The 17,990-nt window shown below is 32.6% G+C and overlaps 1 protein-coding gene across 4 annotated transcripts in view; it reads right to left on the bottom strand.

Annotated features, from left to right (window-relative positions):
* The window catches only part of ATRNL1 (attractin like 1), a 789,076-nt gene that overhangs the window by 489,409 nt on the left and 281,677 nt on the right, over window positions 1-17,990 (bottom strand). For 3 of the 4 annotated variants that reach the window (XM_058697871.1, XM_058697873.1, XM_058697874.1), the window contains 2 exons: window positions 3,715-3,811; window positions 1,566-1,656 (listed from right to left, as the gene is read on the bottom strand). In XM_058697871.1, coding sequence (XP_058553854.1) covers window positions 1,566-1,656; window positions 3,715-3,811 — 188 coding nt within the window. Of the gene's footprint in view, window positions 1-1,565; window positions 1,661-3,714; window positions 3,812-17,990 lie in introns of all 4 variants that reach the window. The other variant, XM_058697872.1, reaches the window with a different exon arrangement.

The following is a 17,990-nucleotide window of genomic DNA, read 5'->3' as shown; positions in this document are numbered from 1 at the left end:
GACAAAAAAGTTGTGGTATAAATACACAAGGGAATAGTATTTTGCGATAAAAAATATTTTGCTATTTGCATCATGGATGTAACTGGAGAGTATTATGCTAGATGAAATAAGTCAGAGAAAGACAAATACCGTAAGATCTCACTTATATGTGTGATCTAAACAAAACAAAACCAAACCCTGATCTTAGAGATACAGAGAAGAGACTGGTGATTGCCTGAGGTGGGGTGGAAGGGTGGGTGGGGGAATAAGGAATTACTATTCAACAGATGAAAGTTTCAGTTATGCAAGAAGAATAAGTTCTATTGTACAACATAGCATCTATAGTTTACATTACTGTATGTGAACTCTTAAAAACTTTTAGGAGAGTAGATCTCATGTTAATGTTCTAACCACATTAAATAAAAAAGAATGATTCAAATATTTCACCAACATCTTCACTTTTCTAACATCTTCATTTGAAAGAGTTATTTTCAGTTTCAAAAGAACTAAAAGTCCACCAAAGTAAACCAAATGGCTGATATTCCCATTCCTTTGACTTTTTAACTATATTAGGTCTCAGATGGATGGGAATGTATGTGTTACTTTCAAACAAACTTAGAGCCTTTTCCTGTGATTACTGATAATTATTCTTTCATAAAGTTAAACTTCATCAAGTTTTAAAATTATAACACTGATGCAGTAAATTGATTGAAAAAAGTACTCCATTATGCTAAGTGAGATAAGTCCAACAGAGAAAGACAAATACTTGTAAGAATATCATTTATATGTGTAATCTAGAAAAGCCAAACTCATAAAATCCCTTGGGGCTGGGGCTTGGGGAAATTGGGCAGATGTTGTTTAAGGATAAAAACTTATAACCAGTAGATAAGTAAGTCCTGGAGATCAAATGCACTGCATAGTTATTACAGACAATACTATATAATATACTTAAAAGTTACTAAAATTAAATTTGAATTAGTCCCACCACAAAAAAGAAATGATAATTATGTAACATAATAGAGGTGTTAGCTAATGCTATTATGGTAATATTACAATATATAAATGTATCAAAGCAACATATTATACACTTTAAACTTATACAATGTAGTATGTCAATTGCATCTCAATAAAAATGATAAAAAGGAAGCCAGTATTCATCTAACTTAGATAAACCAGTAGATTTGTTTAACAGATGAGGAAAATCTACTGTGTAACAATATATAAGAAAAGGAACATATTTAATATAACATGTTTTTAATGTCTGGGTTTTATTTTCAAATAAGGCTACCCGGAGTTTGAGAGCATAATTACATGCACAAACACTGTTATAAGACTGAAAAAATAATAAAAATGTATAATTTAAATTGTAGGACTTTGCAGAATCTGAAATATTAAACTCACAAACTCCCTAGATTACAAGGATATGTAAGTTTTATGAAAAGAAAAAATTAACAGGATTAGTCTTTCTTCAAAAGCCCTGTAGTATGATAATTCTGAGAAGCAGTTAAAATTGCAATAAAAATGACAAAAAATTTATAGCCCTAGATAGTAATATAATAATTATAAAAGTTAAATTATTTTCTCACCTGTTCTGGGTTCGCTATGAAGTTTATGGCAGTATGGTGGCGATCATCTTCCTGTAATAAGCTGAAGGTAAACTGATAGTCAATCAAAAGGCTATCTGTGGGGAAAAAAATACAATCCTGATATGCACTTTTACAAACTATTTGATAAACAAAAGTTAGGTGAAAACATATTGCATATCAGTATTAAAAATTATTCTCATTAATTATTAGTGGCCCACTCAAGATTGACAAAATATAATTCTTTGTCATCGAACAACAAAAAGCAAAATACAGATATGGAAGAAGTCCTAATTCTTTAAAAATTATATGTATTACTTCTGTTGTCATTACAAAAGTTCTACAAACACAACAGACATTCTGGAAACTACACAAAAGTAAAAAATAAACTAAAAGTCAACCATAACCTTACAACTAGAGAAAAATATAGGCAATATTTTGGTGCATTTTATTCCATTTAAAATTTTGTAGATAGAAAAACAGACAGGAAGACATTTTGGTACCCTACTTTCAAAAAGTCAAAATTTTTTGAAAACATGAACTTTAAATGATAAACAATATTTCATCACATACTAAAATGCATTTATTTGTTCCTTTATTATTATGGTAATTTTTATCTTTAGCATTTTTCAAATGTCCCTATGATAAACATCATTCTACAGAAGTGACTCATTAACAATTGACAAAAAGAAATCGGAGTAAACAATTATTAATTTTGTTCATATATAATGTTGAAACCAAGGTGAAACATTTGAATGTTATAATATATATCATGAGTAGCTTCATAGGCTATATAGGAGTGAAGAATTACTCATTAATATTAAACTTCCACCTTTACAAAAACATTTCAAATTATTTTACAGATGACTTCTATGTTCTGGATATATATCTTTCACGTTATGCCCTCAGCCATTACACACTATTAAAATAAAAAGTAAAGACAGGTGTAATATCACTGAAATTATTGTTAAAATTATCAAGGCATCATTCTTCATGTTGTTTACTATATACTTTATAAGGTCCACCTCATGTATTTCCTGTACAATTTACTGTTAGGCAACACTTCGTCCTTCTCAGAATTTATATGAGATAATGAAAATTATGCAAAAGGTCATATTTCCAATTTTCACCTGACTGCCAGAAACTATAGCAGCAAATTCAATAGGCCAGTATGTTCTAGGCACAGGGAACACAACAATAAAAATTTCTGCCCTTGTGAAACTTACATATTTTATTGGATGGACATTAGAAATCAGTAAATAACCTAAGTATATAGTATAACAGATGCCAATGAGTGTTTTCAAGAAAAATAAACTAGCATAAAGGAAAGAAATTGCTGTTGGGGTAGGGGTACGGTTGCAATTTTGAGAAGGAACACTTAAAGATAGAAGATAGTAGGAATATAAGCCATGGAGTTTACTGACGAAAATACAATCCAGACAGAGGAAATGAATACAAAAACCTAACAACAACAACAACAAACCCCAGAAGTCTTAATTAGGATTCCTGTAAAGAAGCTGTGGCAAGACACAGCCAAGAAGTGATGGTGGCAAGGGTGACAGCAGTGGAGGTCACAAGAAGAGGTCAGTCACTAGGAATGTATTTGGTAGGTACAACACACAGGTTTAGTGAATAACCAGATGTAGCATTTGAAAAAAAGAAAGGTAAAGTTTTTTGATCCAAGAGCATACAAAATGAGAGCATTAACTGAGACGAGTAAGAAGACTAGGTTTTATTTAGGGGGAGTCGGAGGAAAAATATGAGCTTAGTTTTGAAAATGGGAAGGTTGAGATACTTACTGAATTTCTAAGTGATCAGCTGAATTGAGCTCAACAGTTTGTTTCAGAGAGGACAAGTTGGAAATTATCAACATTTTAGATGAGATTTGATACAATGAAGCCAGGAAATCAACAGTTCTTTAACTGTTGAGTAAGTCCTGGAGATCAAATGCACTGCAGAGTTATTACAGACAATACTATATAATATACTTAAAAGTTACTAAAGTTTTAGGCAACTTTTAGGCAATTCTGCTCTTTAGCAGAATTGCAAGGGATAAGCCCTGAGGCACACCAATGCAAATAATCAGATCCTCAGGAGGAGCCAACAAATGAGGCTGAGAGAGCAAGCTACGAGATAGGAATAAAACCAGAACTTAGTGTCTTTTTGTTTAAAAAAGAGAATAGTGTTCACCCCGATCAGTTGCAGTGGGCAGGGGTTGAGAGAACTGCAATATTGAGGACAGGTAATATCTATTCAAAATGAAGGAAAAATACAACTGAGGAAATGTAAACACTTCAAAACTAATTTCAAGAATTTGCATAATTATACGTGTGTGTGTGTGTCTGCGTGTGTGTGTGTGTAAATTTTTTTTGGGGGGGGGGGCTTGAAACTAAGTATTGAGAAGTCAAGAGTAGATAGCTCCTTGGAAGTAAGGACTGGGGCACTGGACACCTACGTAGCTATAAGCAGAGGCTGAAATGCCCCAAGCGCACAGACTTTCTTCTGCTTTTATAGACTCTAGCCTGTGCCACAATCGTGTCCAATCGAATTCTTTGCCAGGCATTCAACTTTGATTTTACTGTTCTCATTTGTTGGAGTTAGAAGTACAAGGCAAGTATAATGTATATTATATATGGTAATGATCATTCCTAATGTCAGCTGGGCTAAAAAAAATAAGTCTGAATCCTGGAACGAACCTAGCAGGAGTATCACTCGATTCAACTGACTAATAAGAGTACCTATCAGTGAATGATAATTACTATTTTTTTTTAATTTTTTAACGTTTATTTATTTTTGAGACAGAGAGAGACAGAGCATGAACAGGGGAGAAGCAGAGAGAGAGGGAGACACAGAATCTGAAACAGGCTCCAGGCTCTGAGCGGTCAGCACAGAGGTCAGCACAGAGCCCGACGCGGGGCTCGAACCCACGGACTGTGAGATCATGACCTGAGCCGAAGTCGGATGCTTAACCGACCGAGCCACCCAGGTGCCCCAATTACTAATTTTTTAAAACAAATTTTAAGTAGGCTTCATGCCCAGCACAGAGCCCAAGACAGAACTTGAACTCACGACCCTGAGATCAAGACCTGAGCTGAGATCAAGAGTCGGACACTTAACCGACTGAGCCACCTAGGTGCTCCCAAAATGTTTCCTTTTCAAGATGCTTAAACCAAAGTCTTCCAGAAACCAAGTGTGCAATTTTCTACTTAACTAGGAGATGACCTACTTCTACCCCCACCAGTTTTAGTCATTTTGCTGGTATATTTTTAGGGGGGGTTACAAATGAGTAATTACCTGGCACTTAAAACACGTATCTTAATGCTGAAATTTACTCTGAAATTCTTAGCTAAATACAGTACAGGACATAAAACACTAACATTTAAAATGTGTACCACGTTTATGCAAATGTACATAATCTGAAAAGAAGTTTTTATATTGCTTTAATGAAACACTTCATTATGGTATACAAAATAAGAAGTCCCCTTCCCTTTCTTTCCCTTCCTTGCCCTTCCCTTATTCTTGAACTACTATGCAAAGGGCTGCATTCTGGTAATTCTTTCCTTCAGGTTTATTTTTATTTTAATATATATTTTTAAGTGAAAAAAAGGAAGTCCTGTTTGATTATGAATCAACTCAATTTGTTGCATTATCCATAGATACAGAGTAATGACGAACTAGCAGGAGGGCTAAGTGTGAACAAGAGAGGTGAGAGAATTACTTTTTTTTTTTAACCCAATATAGTTAACATACAGTGTTAACTTAGTTTCAGGTGTACAATACAGTGATACAAAAGTTCTACACATTCTCATTGCTCCCCAAGTTAAGTGTACTGTTAACGCCCTTAACCTATTCCATCCATCCCCCCACCCATCTCCCCTTGTTCTCTATAGTTAAGAGTCTAGTTTTTGGTTTGTCTCCTTTTTTTTTTTTTTTTTAGTCTCTTTTTATTTTTCCTTTGTTCATTTGTTTTGCTTTGTTTTCTCCAATTCCATATATGAGTGAAATCATATGGCATTTGTCTTCCTCTGGATGACTTATTTCACTTAGCATTATACTCTCTGGATTCATTCATGTTATTGCAAAAGGCAAGATTTCTTTCCTTTTTATGGCTGAATTAATATTCCAGTGTATACATATACCACATTGTCTTTATGCATTCATCTACTGATGGACACTTGGGCTGCTTCCATACTTTGGCTATTGTAAGTAATGCTGCAATAAACATAGGAGTGCATATATCTTTTTTAATTAGTGTTTTCATATTCTTTGGCTAAATACCCAGAAGTGGAATTACTGGATCATATGGTAGTTCTATTTTTATTTTTTTGATGAACCTCCATACTGTTTTCCACATTGGCTAACACTTTGCATTCCCACCAACAGTGTTAAGAGGGTTCCCCTTTCTCTACATCCTTGACAACACCTGTTGTTTATTGTGCTGTTGATTTTAGCCATTCTGAAGGGTGTGAGGTGATATCTCACTGTGGTTTTGATTTGCATTTCTCTGCTCATGAATGATGTTAAGCATCTTTTCATGTGTCTATCGGCCATCTGTATGTCTTCCTTATAGAAATGTCTGTTCATGTCTTCTGCCCTTTTTAAATTAGATTATTTGCTTTTTAGGTGTTGAGTTGTGTAAGTTCTTTATATACTTCGCTTCTCCCATTCACTAGGTTGTCTTTTAGGGAGAACAACTTCTTAAATTAGGAGAAATTGCATGTTTTTATACTGATTGGCATAAATACAAATTTATAAGAAAGGGAAAAATTGATGAGACAGGAGAGAGAGGAGAAAGTTTAGAATGATGTCCTTGGGTAGGTAAAAGGCAATGAGCTCAGAACTCATGGCCCAGTGGTGCATTCCCTAGGTTTGTGGAGTATGGTTTGTTTGCTGTTTTTGCTTCTTATATATCCCCACCTCAGTGCTAGAGCATCTGCAATCTGGAAACATCAACAAATATATATATATATATATATATATATATATATACACACACACACATATATATATGGTTTTATAAATATATATATAAATATTATATATTATATAATATACATTTTATAAATATAAATATAATATAAATATATAAATAATATATAAATATATAAACATATATTTATAAATATAAAATATATAATATATAATATATATTATATATTACATAATATATAAATATATATTATATATTATATAATATATATTATTATATAATATATAATATATAAATATATAAATAAATATATACAAATATAATATATATTTATAAACCATATTCATCCTGCACTAAGGTGAGCAGAGTTGGAGCCTGTATTGCTGCAAGAAATATAGCAAAGAGTTAAGTTTTACTAAACCTCAGTAGCATTCACAACTTTCAAATGATATTATATATACTGTGAAAGTATATATAATATATATACATGAAAGTACGTGCACTATACTTTGAAGTGTAATTGAAATTTCATAATTAAAAAATATAAACTGCATACTGCATGTTCAAATATATTAGATTAGAAACAATTATCTGAAAACTTTGTGGATTGAAAAAACAAGAGGGATATATTTCACAACTTTAAGAAATCATACACACTGTATAAATCAATCCTCTGATTTCACAGACTGAACCCTGAAGTTTGGAACACCTATAAAGAATACAGCTAGCTTTTAAATATCTTGGCTAACGGGGCGCCTGGGTGGCTCAGTCGGTTGAGCGTCCGACTTCGGCTCAGGTCATGATCTCACCGTCTGTGAGTCCGAGCCCCACGTCAGGCTCTGTGCTGACAGCTCAGAGCCTGGAGCCTGTTTCAGATTCTGTGTCTCCCTCTCTCTGACCCTCCCCCGTTCATGCTCTATCTCTCTCTGTCTCAAAAATAAATAAAACATTTAAAATAAATAAATAAATAAGTAAATAAATAAATAAATATCTTGGCTAACAAGCAGCAATCTGTGATAATTCCAGGAAAATCAGAAGTTCTCAATTAATTTCCCAATTGTATCTAAAAATGAAGTCTACAAACAGAAGTAAAACAGATGCAAAAACAGTCACTCTTCTTTATTATCTCTTTCACTTTTTGTATAAACTTGATAGGCCTTAAAGTGAATATGATCCTAACTGTATAGATAAGGAAGTGAAAACAAAGAGAAAAAAGTTGACATCTTTGATTTTGTTAGTTTGACTAGCATCGTGAGAAGAGAAACATATCATTTTATCACTATAGATTAGGTATATATAATAATTTAACATGAGTAGCTGTCTAGTCATTTAAAATATCTATTCAGTATGCATCAAAAAAAGGGAAAATCTAAAAAAATGCAACAAATGACAGATGGAGGAAATAACAATGAAGACTACAATAAAAAGGAGCTAAAATATTAAAACTGTAAAAAAACCAATAAAGTAATAAAATAACAGTAAAATTAAACAGAATAATAGAATCAGAAGATAAAATAATTAAAATAACATAAAATTGAATCAGTGCCATATAGGTCAAATCTGAAAAAGCCTCCCAGAGAAGAGATGAAAATCACTCAAAAAGAATAATAGGCATAGAAATTTTGAGTATATGCATGACTAATGTTGTTAAAGCAGACACTGTAACAAATTGGAAAAAGCATAAATAATATACACATATTATATACATATATATTAAATATACGATAGAAAAGACCTGTTGAAGACTAAAACCTAAATATTGAAATACCTGACATAAAAGATAAAAAGAATCCAGCATTATTCATAACAGCCCGAAAATAAAAACAACCCAAATGTCCCTCAGTTGGTGAATGGTAATCAAAATGAATTATGTCCATGCAAAGGAATACTATTTTGCCATAGAAAGGAATGAAGTAGTGATCCTTGTTTAATGTGAATGAATCTTAAAACATTATGATAAAAATAAAAGATGCCAGTCACAAAAGGCCACATATTCTACAATATCATTTATATATATAACATATATATAATATATATATTTGTTTACTCTGCTATATATAATATATATTTTATATATATATATAATAACAATCCATAGAGATAGAAAACAAATCCATAGAGATAGAAAGAAGATTTGTTAGGGTTTGGGGGAAAGAAGAATGAGGAGTGATTGTCAATATGTACTGGGTTTCTCTTAGGAGTGGTGAAAATGTTCTAAAATTAGATCATGGTGATGGTCACACAACTTTCTGAATATACTAAAAACCACTTTTGTGTACACCTTAAAAAGAATAAGAGTTGAGTATCTGAATTATATCTCAATAAAGCTGTTATTTAAAAAATAATACTGACATGTGGGCACATCCCTGTGGGCATGTGCACACATTATACATACACACACATTCACACAGACAAATGAGTTATTTACAAAGGATGATAAGTTAAGATGCCAAGTTTTCTAAAGTAACAATATATGTCAAAAGGCAAGAAACTGGACCAGTTATTTATAGAATATGTATATTCAACCATGCTGTCTACACAGAAAAGCAACATAGTGATAAATTTCAGGCAAGCAAATGTCCTAAAAGTACATGATCTATATATTATTCTCCTGAAAAAAAAATTACTCCTGCCCATTCTAAAACGAAGAGACAAATACAAATAAGGAAGCAGCATAACAAAAAGGTCTGGCAGTGAATAGATGACCAATTTCAAGTTAGAATAAAAGAAGAAAACAAAATTCTCTTTTTATGGCTAAGATCAGATTGTTTACCAGGAAATATAAAACAATTATAACTATAAGTTTAACATGTGGCCAGATATAATATAAAAATATAAGCACCTACAACTCTTATTTGGGGGCTATTTTAGTAGATTGGTGATTATGCCTACCTCTCCACCAAACAAAACAAAACAAAACAAAACAAAACAAAAAACACACTGCATTAACAATTACACAATTAGCTTAATATCTAAGATCTCCAGACTTTTTTAAAATCCTTAATTTTGCTTATAACAAAGCTGTCCTGGGAGTATAGTGTTTACATCCTATAAGTCTTTTTGAAAATTGAACACAAAAAACCTAATACATAATTAAAGTACATATGGAAATTGAATTCTAGAATCATGTCATGAGGGATAATAACAGAAAGACAATGAGGCAGGTGAAAATGTAGTAAGTGGATAAAATATTAAATGGAGTGCACAAGATTTCCGTGAAAGGCAGCAGCAAGGAGAGGTGGAATACTGCTTCAGAGGAGATGAAATTCTTGAACAGGTAAAGAAAAGCAATTATTTGTCAATGTCAAAGGGACCAAGGCAGATACTATTCCCATGCCTAATCAACATTACGAAAGAAAAAACATTCAGATCTTCCCTTGGAGAACAGCAAGGTTTCAGGGCACAGTAAGTTTCAATTAAAGCAAGACAGTGGAGTTCCATAATACTCTCTAGAGTACTATGCTACGCTAAAGAACTCAGAGAAAAACAAACACCATGTGATTTTATTTGTATGTGCAATTTAAAACACAAAACACATGACCAAAGTGAAAAAAAGAGAGGCAAACCAAGAAACAGACTCTTCACTACAGAGAACTATAGTTACCAGAAGGGAGGTGGGTGGGAGGATGGGTTAAATAGGTGACAGGAATTAAGGAGTACACTTGTGATAAGCACCAGGTGTTGTACAGAAGTGCTGAATCACTATATTGCACACCTGAAACCAGTATTACAATGTATGTTAACTAACTGGAATTTAAATAAAAGCTTTAAAAATAAGATAGTAGATATATATATATATATATATATATATATATATATAGAGAGAGAGAGAGAGAGAGAGAGAGAGAGAGAGAGAGAGACACACACACACACACACACACATACACTTGGTGACTTAATTTAAGAAATACTTTTTTTAAAAAGGAAAGAAAGAACAACACCCCAGAACCAAATGAGCATATGTAGCTCCCATATTTTGGTTTCTAAATACCATTCTCCAATATAAAAAACCATGGCTTCCTGGAAAAATGGTTGATTCCAGGGAAAGGGCAGGAAAAGTACAAGGTGAGTCTGAAATATCTTGCAGTGCAAGAAAATAAGAAAGCACTCAGAAAATGATGGAGTCGTGCCAGAAGGAAGCAGGAGACAATTTGAAGTATTCCCAATAGCCAAATCTAGGAAACAGCTATAAAATAATAGTAATTTATTATAAGCCATAAAATACATATCCATAAGGCAATACTGATATAAACAAATAACTGAATAAACAAGTAACTGAGAGAAAAGGAACAGCTCTTCCTTATTGCAGAAGAAATAAATGCAGAAGAAATAACACAACAGAAAATCAGCATTTGGCAAGCACATTGATAATAATTCTTTCAGGTAAGAATTGTCAATGTATGGTAAAAATAGTGGGTGATAGTATAATGAGAAATAGGATATTTACCTAATTTCAAAAAATCTCCTCATAAAGTACTCATGAAATACGAAAAAACAAAAACAAAAACCAGTAGCTCTAGAGTGAACAAAGTGGTACAAAGTGGTACAGTTGATTAACAACTGATCAAAGATAACAACATCAGTGATGGGAAAACCTGGTATCATATGCTTCCTGATAGGATTCACTGAGAAAGACACATCACTTCTGTGCTATCCTTAGTAAAAATGCATAACCTGAATTTAATCATGAAAAAACATCAAATACTATAAACATGTGTCCAACACTTTCCGAGGGTCAAGATCATAAAGAAATATTTGCAAATATTTGTAAACCTGTAATTATTTCACATTAAAAATTTTAAAGAACTTTTTAAAAAGCTGCATATATGTCTCAAGTTTCATCCATGACACATATTTCAGGATTTCCATTCATCTGTCAATGGAAATTTAAGCTGTTTTTATGTGTTGGCTATTCTGAATAGTGGTGCAATGGACACTAGAGTGCTATTATCTCTTTGAGATCCTGATTTTAATTCTTTTAGATAAACACCCAGAAGTAAAGCTGCTGGAGTTAAATGAAATAAACCAATCACAGGAGGATAAATACTGCATAATTCTATTTGTATAATGTATCTAAAATAGTCAAACTTATAAATCAGAGAGTAGCACGGTGGTTGCCAGGAACCAAAGGAGGGGGGCAGCAGAGAATGGCTAAAGAAAAGACATAAAGTGTCAAATACACAAGGTAAAAAAGTTCTAGAGATTTGCTCTGCAGCATTGTCCCTACAATTACCAGTACTGTGTTGTACACTTAAATTATTTTTAAGAGGGTAGACTTCATGTTAAAAATAAAACATAAAATTTAATTTTAAACTGTCAATACAAAAAAAGAATAAAATTATCTGAAAACTATGGTACACTGATAGTTACAAGAGAGCAAAAAAATGGCATAAAGATATTATAAGGATAAATTAAAAATTAATGAATAATAAAGAATAATTTTGAGAAATATTTCCTTTGTGATCTGATGTTTGGAGAAGAAATAAATACACAAAATGTGTGTATTAGTTTCTTACTGCTGCTGTAACAAATAACAACAAATTCAGTGGCTTAAAACAACGTGAATTTATTCTCATAGTTCTGGAAGTCTGAAGTCCAAATGAAACTTACACAGTAAAACAAAGTTAGGAGTGGTTTGTTCTGGAAGCACTCAAAAAAAATTCACTTCCTTGCCTTTTCCAGCTTCTAAAAATTGTTCATTCCTTAGCTCATGGCTCTGTCCTCTTTCCAACCTGTTTTTTCCCATGATCCCGTCTCCCAGTGCTGTAGTCAAATCTCCCTCTGCCTCCCTCTCGTAAGAATGCTTGTAATTACACTGGGTCCACAAGAATACTCTCCCCATATCAAGATCGTCAAGTTAATCAAATCTGCAAATTCATGTTTACCATTTAAAGTAAAATATTCATAAACTTTAGGGATTAGGATATGTACATCTTTGGGGAAGGAAGGCTGAATAATGCCTTCCTTTATTTACTTATCTATGTATATAAATAAATGACTGGGGAAATATCCAATGCGATGTTAGCAATAACTTTCTCTGGTAAAAGAATTATTAGCAATTTTAATTTGTCTTGTTTCTTTTCTAGAATGAACATGCATTACTACCATAATTGGGCCAAAAAAAAGGAGATTTTTAAAAGTGGTGCTCAGAGGACATTTTTCTTTTGATCTTTGATCTTTAACATGTTTTTCAAATGATTTACACTTAAGGATTAGGTAATTAGATTTCTATGGCTATAGATCTGTCTAAAAATGGCATATCTCATTTCTAATTCACTTCATAGGTATAGGACAAAAAAACATGTAAAATAATCTATCTCTCTTGCTAATCTTCTATGACTAGAGCAAACCAAGGGTTGAATTCCAACATGCAGTAGCCAATTTTTTTTAGATAGTTCAGTCAGTACTGGACTAGCAGTCATGGACCAAAAAAAAAAAAAAACAAAAAACAAAAAAACTGGCTGCTATTTACTGGGAAGAATTAATAACATGTTACATACAAAATTAAGGTCATGAATAAAGCACAGCATCAAAAAAAGGAGTTATGCAAACAGAATATCAAGAGGAAAGCCCTGAATATGTACAAAATACTTAAAGAGGTCAGATATTACAGCAAATTAATGATTAATTGGAAACGATGACTAAAAATTTAAATGCTGCAACAAAGGATCTTTTGAAAGAGATCTTGAACTATAAAGAAAGCTTCTGAGGACATCACATATGTGAGGCAATGAAAAGCAAATAGTGAGCATTTGTTTTAGTTTTTCAACAAAAGCTGCATGAACTATTGTATTTTCTGAGAAGATAATAACCAGTGGAAAAATCATCAAAATGTATATTAGAAACATCTATATAATCTGAGATGCAGGAAGGCAGACATCAGGTTCACAAATGAAAGTGATCTTGACTTGTGTATATCGATGATAACTGTTCATACAAATTTCAGCTCACAATAATTATTATATAAATGTTGAATTGTTTCAGAAATTTTTAATTTGGATATTCTGAGAAGAACCTGAAGCATTATTATTTGCTTTTTCATCAATTCATATTGTGTTTCACTTTTAATGGAGCATTCTCCATAGTATCTGAGGAGATGTGAACTGCAATCACCCATTCACCGACTGGGTTATGTTATGTAGGTTAACTAACCTTAGTGAAATATGATGCCGCAATGGGTATATAAAACTGCCTATCTTATAGGATTATTCTATGGGTTAAACATAATTATGCTAGTGTGTATTTGGCTTAGAAAAGACCATCTCATAAAATGAAGGCATTCAATCAATGTTATTTCTATTTCCTTATTCACTATATTGGCTCTGAATGAATTCTAAAAACTTCCAAAATATCAAACAGATTCTCATATGTATATTTATATATAACTACATATTTGTTCATAAATATATGAGTTCATGATCTTATATATTTGGTTCTATGTAGTTTCACTATAAGCATCTTTGCCACAATCATATTTGTTGCGTAATTGGTGATAACGCAGATTTGCCATAAAAGATAAAAAAAAAAATAACAGGTGACAGTTTGGTTTGACAGTCTTTTTTTTTTGGTTTTCTCACCTGGTGACAGTTTCGTTTCATTTCTCCATTGATTCAGTGCTCCCATTTTAAATCTTAGCCCTCATAATGGTCTGTACATTGAGCCTGCGATTTCCACAGGACTCGGGAAAACTATCAACGGATATGTGACAAGACGGCAAGAACAAATAACAGTGTAGAACACTTTCACAACACAATATAAAGCCCAGTTACCAATGTGCATCCCAGTATTTAGAAACTGATATCTGTCTTAATGAAGGAAAAAATTTTAGCAAAAAAAGAAAAGATGTGATACTAAATGAGGAAACAAATCAACAAGCAAAAAAAAAAAATATAAAAAGCATGAACAAAAGACTTTGAAAACAAGTACTTAAGGACAACCAGCAAAATGAAATCTGTTATTTGTACAGTATTGCCATGAATCTGCATACATTTTAAATTTGTTCAAATATTTTATGTTTCACGATAATTTTTAATTTTCTTAAAAATTTTCATGTTTCATTATGCCCTTTTTAATTAATGTCCCTCTTGGTTTTTTTGTGATTTTACCTTTTATAACAAAATTGACTTACAGCCAATTAGTTATATGGTGAAAATGTTTGCAGCAAAGATGCTTATGATGGAAATATTGGACACACATATTTAGCCACCCTGAGGGTTTGATAAAGGGATACACCTAGACTTTGACAAAAATATCAAGGATCCAAATATGAGTTTTTAAAATGTTTATTTATTTATTTTGAGAGTATGTGAGTGGAGGAGGGGTTGAGAGAGAGAGAGAGAGAGAGAGAGAGAGAGAGAGAGAGGGAGAGAGAATACAAGCAAGCTCCACACACAGCCCAGAGCCCGACACGGGGCTCGATCTCATGACCCTGAGATCATGACCTAAACCGAAATCAAGAGTTGGACTCAACCGACTAAGCCACCCAGGCGCCTCGAACATCCAAATACATTTTAAACAGTATCATTTGTATAAATACCTGTATTTGCCAACTTTGACAACTATTTAGTAAATGATAAAATTTGTGTGAATATAAGTTCAAATATATTCACAGTCTCAGTGGTTCATACTTTACATGTAGCACCAGAAATGGGCCTCAGAAAACGAACTAAAATGGCTTCTTTCATGTGCTATTGCCCTCATCAAGCTGACACATTGCAAGCAGACTGATTATCTTAAAATTAAAATTTAATATTTTAGTCTCCTCCTAACACCCTGCAATGGCTCCCATTTTTCTTACAATAAAGATCCAAATCCTCTCATGTTCTATATAGCACCACATAATTTAGATCCTGCCAATCTCACATGCTTCATCTCCTGCCTCTCTTCACCTAGTTCGGTGTGTTTCTCACAGGCCATGTTCTTTCCAACCACAACCTTTGTGCTTGCTGCCCCACTGATTCTACATCCCCCACCTCCCAACCCCACATTCGCACATCCACACCACCCTTCTATGCAGTCATCTTCACATCAAAGCTCCATCATGCTCTTGCCTGACCCAGTCCTATTTCCTGTCCCACAAATTAGGTCAGGTTCTCTTGTAATATATTCCTGAAGCCTCTACAATTCTCATTCAGAGTTCTTATGACAATCACATATCTAGGCAATTGTATAACAGGTATAAGACCTATTTTCCCTACAGCTTTATAAGCATCAATGGAGCAGAACCCATTTTGTTCACCATAATATCCCCAGAGTCCACCAAAGGACTCAATAAATATATGTTCAATTAATAAACAAAACTGAGTCAATTCCAATAATGAACTCTCTCACCAAGCTCTAACAGTGTAACTCTTCAGTAAATAAATTAAGGAGAAAAAAAAATGTCACTCTTGTGAATATTAAATGAAATAATTAATATTAAATTGTTCTCTACAAGAAAAACATTCAATAAATACTAGTTTTTCTTTGCTTGCTGAACAGTATTATCCATGCTTAAAATTATTAAGATTTTCTATTGAGCTTGGAACATTTAGAATAATTCCAAAGGTAAAATCTGAAAGTTGAACATTTGCTAGATATGAGAGAAAAAAACACAGATACTTTGTTGTTACTCACAGTCTGAAAATGACTGATTCTGTGGCCCTGAATATACACTTAAACTCATTAGATCTTATTTTTTTCATTAATGAAAAAAAGAAGATTGATGTTGATTACCAATGCTTATACATCACTGATTCTAATGTAGGGGCCTTCATATAATGTGGCGTGACTTCTTCAGAAGCCAACTTTCTTTGCTTCATAGTATCTTTAAGCAGCTGAACTATTATTCATTACTCTGTAATGACATATGGGAATCTGCGTAGATTTTATTTGAGGCAAACGTTCCATAGACTATGAGGAAAAACAAATCTTGAGACTCATTTTTATTCAAACGAATGCCTGATGCTTAAAGTTAATATAGATTTGTACTACTTTATGTAAATACATTTAAAAATTAATGTAAATTAGGGACACCTGGGGGGCTCGGTTGGTTAAAGCGTCTGACTCTTGACTTGAGCTCACATCATGATCTCACAGCTGGTGGGATTGAGCCCTGTGTCAGGCTCTGTGCTGTCAGCACAGAGCCTGCTTGGGATTCTCTCTCTCTCTTCCCCTCCTGGCTCACTCGAGCTGTGCACATGCTTTATCTCTCTCTCTCAAAGTAAATAAATAAACTTAAAAACTAAAAAAGTCAATAAATAAATGTAAAGCCACTTTTACTTGATAACCTATAACATGATCTCCGAACATTTTTGGTCAAATAAAAATAGTTGCCTATATAGCCACAATATATGCATATTCACTTATGTGTTGATAATTTATATGTGTTCTATCATTATGTATTTAGTTAAAGCCTGCCTAAAAGATACAGAGTTTCATAAGTATGGGTTCCAACAAGAGAAGGTCCTAAGCCCACACACTTACATTCTATTGAATAAAGAAAACCTACGTTTACATAAACAATTAACAAGCGAGATAATTTCATACTGTGTGTTAGGATGAGGGCAAAAATGGTTATTGTGAGTCCATCTTAGGTAGGAGTGGAATAGTGGCTAAAGTATCTGAGGCAGAAAAATGGTAAATGCAAAATCCATGATCTAAGGTTTAGGATGATCTAAAGTTTAGGATAATTAAAAACAAACAGATTGAGCCATTAAGAACTTTTATAAAAATAACATTACTGCCATAAAAACTGCCCAATGTTCAGGAATCTAATCCTGGACTCTACTTTGTTCACCGATTCCTACGCCAATATGGGAACCAGTACTGTTAAAGTTATATTATGTCTGGAACTATCAAGTGGGCATTTCTCACTATTTTTCTTTTTCATAATTTCACTGTGTATTCTAAAAGTGTATTATTTAAAATAAAATTTAAGGTAATTAATTTTAATGTATATCCTTCAAAAAACTGAAGTGAATAAAATTCTAATTGGAAATTCATAATTAACCAAAATCAATTTGGTTAAATATGATATTTTCAAATGAATACTTCTTATTTAAAAAGACAGTATAGATTTTTAAATGTTTAGATCCTCTTTTTATTTCCTTCAATAGATTGTTCTATTTTATTCATATAAAAACATGTGAGATAATTTTATTACTAATTTTCGTTACTCTAGTTTTATTACCTGTGATCAAGAGTATGGACTATAGACCCAGAATGCTGGATGGAAACTGGCTTTGTCATTTCCTGGCTCTGTGATTTTATAAAAATAAACTCTACCTCTGTTCCCTCAAACAAAAAAAAAATGTTGATAACTAGCATACCCTTCTCATTTGAAGATTAAAAAAGCTAATAAATATAAAAAGCTTGCACTAGCCTGGCACAGTAAATGCTTAATAAATGTTAACTGGTGATATCATTATTTTTTTTAATTTATTTATTTACTTATTTATTTTTTAATATATGAAATTTACTGTCAAATTGGTTTCCATACAACACCCAGTGCTCATCCC

The sequence above is a fragment of the Neofelis nebulosa genome, chromosome 13 (genome assembly GCF_028018385.1).
Source record: "Neofelis nebulosa isolate mNeoNeb1 chromosome 13, mNeoNeb1.pri, whole genome shotgun sequence".
Taxonomy (NCBI): domain Eukaryota; kingdom Metazoa; phylum Chordata; class Mammalia; order Carnivora; family Felidae; genus Neofelis; species Neofelis nebulosa.
Note: the sequence above shows the minus strand (reverse complement) of the source record. Positions and strands in the feature narration are given on the sequence as shown.